Below are 10,952 nucleotides of genomic sequence, written 5' to 3'. Positions count from 1 at the left end.
TTGATTTGACCATTGAAATGTGGTCATTTCCCAACCTATATTCTACAACACAAATACAACATTGAAACAACATGCTTATTTGACCATGTTTATTCAATGTCAGGTTGTGATGTTGTTTTGACCATTGACATTTGGTCATTTCCCAACCAATATTCTACAACACAAATAGAACATTGAAACAACAGTCTTTTTAAACACGTTTATTCAATGTCAGGTTGTGACGTTGATTTGACCATTGAAATTTGGTCATTTCCCAACCTATATTCTACAACACAAATACAACATTGAAACAACAGTCTTTTAAAACATGTTTATTCAATGTCGGGTTGTAACGTTGATTTGACCATTGACATTTGGGTATTTCCCAACCCATTTTCTACAACCCAAATACAACATTGAAACATAAGTCTTTTAAAACACGTTTATTCAATGTCGGGTTGTGACGTTGATTTGACCATTGAAATGTGGTCATTTCTCAACCAATATTCTACATCACAAATACAACATTGAAACAACATGCTTATTTGACCATGTTTATTCAATGTCAGGTTGTGACGTTGATTTGACCATTGAAATTTGGGTATTTCCCAACCAATATTCTACAACCCAAATACAATGTTGAAACAACATGCTTTTTGACAACGTTTATTCAATTTCAGGTTGTGATGTTGATTTGACCATTGAAATGTGGTCATTTCCCAACCTATATTCTACAACACAAATACAACATTGAAACAACATGCTTATTTGACCATGTTTATTCAATGTCAGGTTGTGATGTTGTTTTGACCATTGACATTTGGTCATTTCCCAACCAATATTCTACAACACAAATAGAACATTGAAACAACAGTCTTTTTAAACACGTTTATTCAATGTCAGGTTGTGACGTTCATTTGACCATTGAAATTTGGTCATTTCCCAACCTATATTCTACAACCCAAATACAACGTTGTAACAACATGCTTTTTGACGACGTTTATTCAATGTCAGGTTGTGACATTGATTTGACCATTGAAATGTGGTCATTTCCCAACCAATATTCTACAACACAAATAGAACATTGAAACAACAGTCTTTTTAAACACGTTTATTCAATGTCAGGTTGTGACGTTCATTTGACCATTGAAATTTGGTCATTTCCCAACCTATATTCTACAACCCAAATACAACGTTGTAACAACATGCTTTTTGACGACGTTTATTCAATGTCAGGTTGTGACATTGATTTGACCATTGAATTTTGGGTATTTCCCAACCAATATTCTACAACACAAATACAACGTTGTAACAACATACTTTTTGACGACGTTTATTCAATGTCAGGTTGTGACGTTGATTGGACCATTGAAATTTGGTCATTTCCCAAATTCTACAACACAAATACAACGTTAAAACAACACGCTTTTTGAAGACGTTTGTTTAATGTCAGGTTGTGACGTTGATTTGACCATTGAAATTTGGTCATTTCCCAACCAACAACGTGGATCCAACGTCAGACACCAACGTTGTCTCAATTTCCAAATACAGCTCTTTTGCAACGTTGTTTCAAAGTCAGTTTTAAAGGACAAGTATGTATAATCAATGTTGTATCAATGTCTTGCCTATGTTCAACCCTGAATCTATGTGTTGTCATACCGTTGGACCTGTGATTGCTTATCTGAAGCAGAGCAGTGCCCCCTGTAGCTCATTGAAGGAATAACAATCAACGGTCCCTCCTCTCCTTCAAGATTGTCTTCTACGAAGGCCGCAACTTCCAGGGCCGCCACTGGGAGTGCAGCAGCGACTGCACGGACACCTTCCGGCACTTCAGCTGCTGCAACTCGGTCCGGGTGAGCGGCGGTCACTGGGTGGCCTACGAGAAGGCCAACTACTCGGGCTACCAGTACATCCTCAGCCCGGGAGAGTACCCCGACCACCGCACCTGGATGGGCTTCAACAACTGCATCCGCTCCTGCCAGATGTTCCCCCCCGTAAGTCAATCAAACCGACAGCTTGGACCGCGAGTCCCGCCGCGCGCACTCGGCTCACCTTGCACATCAAATGCCGCCTTTTCAAAATGGATGTCAATCACGGCCGCCTTTTGATTCCATTTAGAGATCCTTTTGGCAGGTCAGAGCATGAAAGGCTTCGCTGCGAAGCCCACAAGGAGAAGCAGTCAGCCTTTAAAAGGAATATCATACGACCCCATAAGACTCGGTGCCTTCATTCTAATTCCGCTAATCACACGCTCAGGGCTTCTGGCACTTTTCCAGACGGGGGTGTGATGATAATAATGCAACAACAACAAAAAAATCTCAACTTCTGTCACGCCCCCAAAGAGTAGTTGCTCATCTGTTGCTGCTTAAAGAAAGCCAGCGCTCCCTTGAATTTAAAGCGGAAGATCATCTCAGGGCAAAGAGTTGACAAAAAGGGGTTTAGGACAATCCCATAATCCATACTTGCCAACCTTGAGACCTCTGATTTCGAGAGGTGTGGGGGGGCGGCGGGGGGTGTTTGGGGGCGTGGTTAAGAGGGGAGGAGTATATTTACAGCTAGAATTCACTAAGTCAAGTATTTGATATTATATATATATATATATATATATATATATAAATATATATATATATATATATATATATACAAGAAATACTTGACTTTCAGTGAATTCTAGCTATAAATATATATTTATTTTATTATATATATATATATTTATATATATATATATATATATATAAAATAAATACTTGAATTTCAGTGTTCATTTATTTACACATATACACACAGATAACACTCATCTACTCATTGTTGAGTTATGTATTGAATTGTCCATCCTTGTTCTATTCTCTGTCACTATTTTTCTAACCATGCTGATGATGCATTGCTGTGTGGCACGCACAAAAATGCTTTCATCAAATGCACTTGATGGCAGTATTGTCCTGTTTAAGAGTGTCACAACATTGCTGTTTACGGCAGACAAACTGCTTTACGGCAGACGTGACTGCTGTTGTTGTGTGTTGTTGCCGCGCTGGGTCCGGGGGGACGTTAATGAAACTGCCTAACAAAAAACCCACATAAGAAACCAAGAACTCGCCCTCTATCATTCTACAGTTATAAAGTGATTGGGCATGTACGCTGTTCATTTTGTGGGAAAGCGGACTCAGGTCCGCATGGACCTGAGTCCGCCTGGATTTCGGGAGATTTTCGGGAGAAAATTTGTCCCGGGAGGTTTTCGGGAGAGGCGCTGAATTTCGGGAGTCTCCCGGAAACTCCGGGAGGGTTGGCAAGTATGCCATAATCCTCATTTTGCCTTCCTAGTACCGAGGATCGTACAAGATGAGGATCTACAACCGGCCGGACATGGCGGGACAAGCCATGGAGTTCATGGACGACTGCCCCGACCTCTACGACCGCTTCCGCTCCCACGACATCTACTCCTGCAACATCATGGAGGGTTACTGGGTCTTCTACGAGCACCCCAACTACCGGGGACGCCAGTACTTCCTGCGGCCGGGCGAGTACAGGGCCTGCGGCGACTGGGGCTGCCACCACCCCATGGTGGGCTCGCTCCGCAGGATGAAGTCCCTCAATTGAAGTGAAACGTGACATTAAACTAATCATGTTGAAACAGACTCTTGACTTGTTTGGGTTATTTCACAAGTTGAAACGAAAATTTTTGCAACATCATCAACAAGCTTTTTCGGGCGCTGCTCTTTTTGTGGAAAGTGCAGCGGTACAGTATTTCACGCAGCGTTTAGCAGAGACAAAGCGGCCGCGTGGTCGTCGTCGGACAATCTGCTGACGCGGCCAATCTTTGTTTGGCGTCGCTCTATAAAGCCAGCGAGGTCTATAAAGAGGCCTGATGGGACCTCGCATTGGTTCTGACCGCAGCTAAACACAAAGACAATGAGCAAGGTAAGTGTGCTAACTACAACCTTCACTCTGTGTTTTGTAGCTTTTTATCCTTGTCTGTTGTAAAGTCTGATTTGTCTTGTTTGACTGCTATAAAACCACATTTTGTTTTTATTACCCTATTTTACGGACCATAGGGCACACCGGATTATAAGGCGCACTGCCGATGAATGGTCTATTTCCAATCTTTTTTCACATATAAGCATACTTGCCAACCCTCCCGAATTTTCCGGGAGACTCCCGAAATTCCGCGCCTCACCCGAAAACCTCCCGGGACAAATATTCTCCCGAAAATCTCCCGATTTTCAGCCGGAGCTGGAGGGGGCGTGGCCTGAGTGAGGACAGCCTTTTTTCACGACGGGAGGACAACAGGGTGACAAGAACTAAATCATCCAGACAAAAGATACATTGTATTATTATGTTTATCTTACTTAAAAATAAATATATTTACTAATTAAAAAAAATAAAATAAATAAATAAATGTTTACTATATTTTGCTAAAAACATCAACATTAATTGTATTTTTATTTTAATTTTTTCTGACTCCTTATTACATCAAGCCATAGAATTATACCGGTACATTAAAATAAACATATTTGAAATGATTAATTTTAAATTATCATAATAATTCATTTAAAATGACCATATTTAATTATTAAAATAATTGTTTGTTTATCAAAAACTTGAGCATTTTATTTATTACATTTTGAAGCTCTCAGAAGCCAAGTTATGTTATATTCATGTTATTTTTATGCAAGTTTGAAGTATCAATGATCTAAACACAGTTTTGTTTGCATTTTTTCAGGATGTAGATATATATATATATGTATGAAATACTTGACTTGGTGAATTCTAGCTGTCAATATACTCCTCCCCTCTTAACCACGCCCCACCCCCGACCACGCCCCCACCTCCCGAAATCGGAGGTCTCAAGGTTGGCAAGTATGCATATAAGGCGCACCGGAGTATAGGGCGCATTAAAGTAGTCATATTATTTTTATTTTTTTCTACAAACCCCGTTTCCATATGAGTTGGGAAATTTTGTTAGATGTAAATATAAACGGAATACAATGATTTGCAAATCATTTTCAACCCATATTCAGTTGAATATGCTACAAAGACAACATATTTGATGTTCAAACTGATAAACATTTTTTTTTTTTTTTTGCAAATAATCATTAACTTTAGAATTTGATGCCAGCAACACGTGACAAAGAAGTTGGGAAAGGTGGCAATAAATACTGATAAAGTTGAGGAATGCTCATCAAACACTTATTTGGAACATCCCACAGGTGAACAGGCAAATTGGGAACAGGTGGGGGCCATGATTGGGTATAAAAGTAGATTCCATGAAATGCTCAGTCATTCACAAACAAGGATGGGGCGAGGGTCACCACTTTGTCAACAAATGCGTGAGCAAATTGTTGAACAGTTTAAGAAAAACCTTTCTCAACCAGCTATTGCAAGGAATTTAGGGATTTCACCATCTACGGTCCGTAATATCATCAAAGGGTTCCGAGAATCTGGAGAAATCACTGCACGTAAGCAGCTAAGCCCGTGACCTTCGATCCCTCAGGCTGTACTGCATCAACAAGCGACATCAGTGTGTAAAGGATATCACCCCATGGGCTCAGGAACACTTCAGAAACCCACTGTCAGTAACTACAGTTGGTCGCTACATCTGTAAGTGCAAGTTAAAACTCTCCTATGCAAGGCGAAAACAGTTTATCAACAACACCCAGAAACGCCGTCGGCTTCGCTGGGCCTGAGCTCATCTAAGATGGACTGATACAAAGTGGAAAAGTGTTCTGTGGTCTGATGAGTCCACATTTCAAATTGTTTTTGGAAACTGTGGACGTCGTGTCCTCCGGACCAAAGAGGAAAAGAACCATCCGGATTGTTATAGGCGCAAAGTTGAAAAGCCAGCATCTGTGATGGTATGGGGGTGTATTAGTAGCCAGGACATGGGTAACTTACACATCTGTGAAGGCGCCATTAATGCTGAAAGGTACATACAGGTTTTGCAGCAACATATGTTGCCATCCAAGCAATGTTACCATGGACGCCCCTGCTTATTTCAGTAAGACAATGCCAAGCCACGTGTTACATCAACGTGGCTTCATAGTAAAAGAGTGCGGGTACTAGACTGGCCTGCCTGTAGTCCAGACCTGTCTCCCATTGAAAATGTATGGCGCATTATGAAGCCTAAAATACCACAACGGAGACCCCCGGACTGTTGAACAACTTAAGCTGTACATCAAGCAAGAATGGGAAAGAATTCCACCTGAGAAGCTTAAAAAATGTGTCTCCTCAGTTCCCAAACGTTTACTGAGTGTTGTTAAAAGGAAAGGCCATGCAACACAGTGGTGAACATGCCCTTTCCCAACTACTTTGGCATGTGTTGCAGCCATGAAATTCTAAGTTAATTATTATTTGCAAAAAAAAAAATAAAGTTTATGAGTTTGAACATCAAATATCTTGTCTTTGTAGTGCATTCAATTGAATATGGGTTGAAAAGGATTTGCAAATCATTGTATTCCATTTATATTTACATCTAACACAATTTCCCAACTCATACGGAAACGGGGTTTGTAAATTGTAGGGCTGCAACTAACGATTAATTTGATAATCGATTAATCTGTCGATTATTACTTCGATTAATAATCGGATAAAAGAGACAAACTACATTTCTATCCTTTCCAGTATTTTATTGAAAAAAAAACAGCATACTGGCACCATGTGTTGGACATTGGGGATGCAGCATACAGCAATAATAACATAGAAATGTAACTCATCAGATCAGAACTGAATCAGATATTGTACACGTTTCTGTTGTGAATAATAAAGGATTCATTTTAGGCTGCCTCTGAATAATAGCATGAAATATTCCAGCACCTTCATAACGTTTAGTTATACTAAAGAGTCACTCAAATCTAAATATATTTATATAGTTTTATCGGGCCCGGCTACATTGATCCATTATGAAACCAACCTGAGATATTTCTGTCCGTTACGTTTATTTCGAAATTGGTAACCGTGCATTTTGTCTCTCAAAACTGAGTCACATTATCAGCCCCGCGTTGCAACAAAGGCATAACGTTAACGTTACTCACAAAAAAGCTGAACTCATGAATGCCTGTTGCCACTATGGACTTAAAAAGTTACGTACCGTGAGTTCTTCCCTTCATCCATGGCTCCAACCTGTTTCCTTTTCAGGTGCTCCTGAAGCAATGTTGTACTTGCGTGCCATTTTTCAGGAAACGGTCTTCTTTGAAGTCTTTAAAGTAAAGTGTTCCCACACTTTTGACGATTTAGGTCGTACACTTTTCTACATTGAAGCAATAACCTCAAGATGTTTCTCCGCTAAACTATCCGAACTGTTTTCCTGCGCCATTTTTCGAATGTTCCAGCAAAGCAGACGGCGACATCTACTGGTGACACTTGTCATTACACCATGTACCAAATAAAATAGCTTCGAGGTCGGTAAGCAAAACCAGAATTATTCCTTACATTAGGCGCACTGTCGAGTTTTGAGGAAAAAAAATATTTTAAGTGCGCCTTACAGTCCGGAAAATACGGTACATATTGCTTATATTGAACGACCAATTCTACAACAAATTGTTAACTTGTTGTTGTTCATTTGTTGTGTTTGTGTCAATGTAGCGCCTAAAATATCTGATAAGTGGACAACTTAATATCCAAACTCAAGTATGTTTTGATATTCTGTAATGTTTTGAGTACATGATGCTCAGGACAGGCCAGTAGTGTGGTTTAGTTAATTAGGGTAGCCCGATCTCGAACCCTAACCTAACTCGAGCCCCAACTTTGGCCTTCACACTAACCCTAAACATAACTTGAGCCCGGACTCTAGCTCTAACCCTCAACATAGCAGTGTTTTGTATATATTTATTCCTCTGAATGCAAATCCTTATTTTAACCCTGCCTTTAGACCAAACCATAGCCTTATATATGTATATAACAGGAGGCCTTAAAGGGAAACTGCACTTTTGGGAGAATTTTGCCTCATTCATTACGAATGTAATATTCTAAATATTAAATAAATGTGATCAAAAGTCCGCTTTCTCAATTCCGCCTTTAAAGCCCTTAAAAAACATGCGTCTTTAGTGTCGTCCTCGCAAGTTTCAGGTCCTAAATGGCTGTCAAAGTGTACCAACTTGTTGGAATACCTACTCAGACGTCTTCTGTCCGGGTTAAATGCATGATTTATGATCTAGAAAAAACTTACAAGGAAGCGAGGAAGCAGCAGACCACTGGATGATGTAAACTTAGGGAGACACGGAAGTGATCACGGCGCCGCTATAAATAGTTTGTTTGCGTTAGTGCTTATAATAACAATATCACTAATACTTGGTTAATATCCGAGTCATGAAATGTAAATGGAGTATTGTTTGCGCTTTTGAATGTTTCTTTATCGGTTTTTATGGGCGGAATAGTGAAGCTCCCATTGGCTCCGCTGTAAGCGGATTTTTATTTACGTTTATTTAATATTTAGAATGCATTAAAAAAAATCCATCTGTCATGTCTTTCATAATGATTGTGAACGATAGGCAAAATTCCAAAAAAAAAGTGCAGTTCCTCTTTAACCCTAGTCTTAACCTATGACCAAGCCTTGAACGCGAGCCCTAACTATCCTAAACCAGGTCTAATCGTTTGCCTAGTTCTAGCCCCAAACCTAATCTTATACCTAAAACCAGCCAAAGCCCCAACTCTAAATCTGTCCCTAACCCCAGACCTATTCCCAACTCTTCGGCAAGCCCGAAGCCTAACCCTAGTGCTACCCCAAGCCCTGACCTTGGCCCCAACTTTTGCACTTGCCCAAAACTAACTTTAGCTCTAACCTTAAATCTAACCCTAAACATAACTGTAGCCCTGACCGTAGCCTTAAACAGTAACAGTAGAACTGACTAATCATACTGTAACCGTACGCATGTTCGAAATAAACTAACATCATAACCATAAACATTCTTCAAATGCTATACTTAATATTAATGCTAACTCTAAACCTAACCATTGCCTTATTTCTGTCCATAACAGTAGTCCTTGACAAAAGTCCAAGTCTTAAACACTAGCCCTAACTCTAGTACTAGCTCTTTACCAAACCAAGTTAGTGCTATGCCTAAAAGTAGCCTAAACCCCAACTATAAATCTAACCTTTACCCCAAACATAGCCTTAACACTCTGCTAAGCCTGAACCCTAACCCTAGCTCTAACCCTGACCCCAAATCTAGTAATACTTTCAACCAACTTTAGCTCTGGCCCAAAATCTATCAATTTCTTATCGCAAGCTAACCTAACTCTAACTCAAAAATGCTAGACTTAGTCCTAAATTTACCCCTAACTCAAGACCTAAATCTATGAATTCCATATCCATCCATCCATTTTCTACCGCTTATTCCCTTTTGGGGTCGCGGGGGGTGCTGGAGCTTATCTCAGCTACAATCGGGTGGAAGGCGGCGTACACCCTGGACAAGTCGCCACCTCATCGCAGGGCCAACACAGATAGACAGACAACATTCACACTCACATTCACACACTAGGGCCAATTTAGTGTTGCCAATCAACCTATCCCCAGGTGCATGTCTTTGGAGGTGGGAGGAAGCCGGAGTACCCGGAGGGAACCCACGCAGTCACGGGGAGAACATGCAAACTCCACACAGGAAGATCCCGAGCCTGGGGATTGAACCCAAGACTACTCAGGACCTTCGTATTGTGAGGCAGATGCACTAACCCCTCTTCCACCGTGCATATATCAAGCTATATCCCTTGCTCTAACTTCGGTTCTAATCTTAGTCCTCACTCTAGTCCAAAGTCTTCACATTCCTTGTATCAAGCTGTAACCCTAGCGCTAACTCCAACTATGGTCTTTGATTTTACTCTACCCTTATCTCCAACTCGACCCTAATCCTATCCCTAAACCTAAGTCTAGCCCGAGTGCTATAACCCTAAGTCTCACCAGACCCTAAACTCTTACAGTGTATACTTCTTTCCAACTTTGTCAACCTAATTCCACATCATTCCCTTCGTTCCAGTTTCTTTCTTAACATGTCCGTTTGACGGTTTCCCCACATAGATTATATTCTACGAGGACCGCAACTTCAAGGGCCGTCACTATGAGTGCAAAAGTGACAGCCCGGAAATGCAGAACTACTTCAGCCGCTGCAACTCGATACGCGTGGAGAACGGCTGCTGGGTGGCCTACGAGAAGCCCAACTACGGCGGTTACCAGTACATGCTGCACAAGGGCGACTACCCCGACTACCAGCGCTGGGCCGGCTTCAACGACTGCATCCGCTCCTGCCGTATGGTTCCACCCGTGAGTTTCAGTGCTTATCTGTGGCACCGCTTTCTTGGAACGTTTTCGCCCGCAAAGCCCATGTAACAGTTTTTGACCTCAAAATCAAAACTGTCTTTCAGTACAACGGCAGCTACAGGATGAAGATCTTCGAGCGCTCCGATTTCGGAGGCCAGAACATGGAGCTAATAGAAGACTGCCCCGATCTGAACGAGCGCTTCCACACCCACGACATCTCCTCAGTCAACGTGATGGAGGGGTATTGGATGCTGCACGAGCACCCCAACTACAGGGGGCGCCAGTACTTCCTGCGCCCCGGCGAGTACCGCAGGCACAGCGAGTGGGGCAGCGCCAGTCCTACCATCGGCTCTCTGAGGCGCGTCACCGAGGTCAATTGATTCCAAATGTATTTATTTTTACCCTGACTAAGCGTTTGCACCCTTCTGTTCCTAAAGCCTGCCATGTTTCACTGCAGTCTTTATTGTAATCTGTGTTTTGTAGTTCAGTATTGTCGCCACCCAAACCAGTTGCCAGGACGTTTCCAAGCAAAACAGCCCTACTGGAATCACAACAAATAATAAAAAACTTCATAAAAGTCAACTTGCTTTTGATTGAAATCTTTGCGAATTATTAGGACCAGCTGAAAAACCCCTGTGATGGAATATCATCACAATATTTTGCCAATGTAGTGTATTTCTGGTCTTGTCTTCCTTGTCTGGACAGAAGGATGTCATGGCAGTCTGGCTTG

General features: G+C 41.4%; 1 protein-coding gene across 1 annotated transcript in view; it reads left to right on the top strand.

Moving 5' to 3' along the window:
- The window catches only part of LOC133610174 (uncharacterized), a 14,504-nt gene extending 3,902 nt beyond the window's left edge, over nt 1-10,602 (top strand). Inside the window, exons 2-5 of the mRNA XM_061966258.2 lie at nt 1,731-1,973; nt 3,298-3,570; nt 9,983-10,225; nt 10,327-10,602. Coding sequence (XP_061822242.1) covers nt 1,731-1,973; nt 3,298-3,570; nt 9,983-10,225; nt 10,327-10,602 — 1,035 coding nt within the window. The remainder of the gene's footprint in view (nt 1-1,730; nt 1,974-3,297; nt 3,571-9,982; nt 10,226-10,326) is intronic.
- The last annotated feature ends 350 nt before the right edge of the window (nt 10,603-10,952 follow it).

Source organism: Nerophis lumbriciformis, linkage group LG11, assembly GCF_033978685.3.
Source record: "Nerophis lumbriciformis linkage group LG11, RoL_Nlum_v2.1, whole genome shotgun sequence".
NCBI lineage: Eukaryota > Metazoa > Chordata > Actinopteri > Syngnathiformes > Syngnathidae > Nerophis > Nerophis lumbriciformis.
Note: the sequence above shows the minus strand (reverse complement) of the source record. Positions and strands in the feature narration are given on the sequence as shown.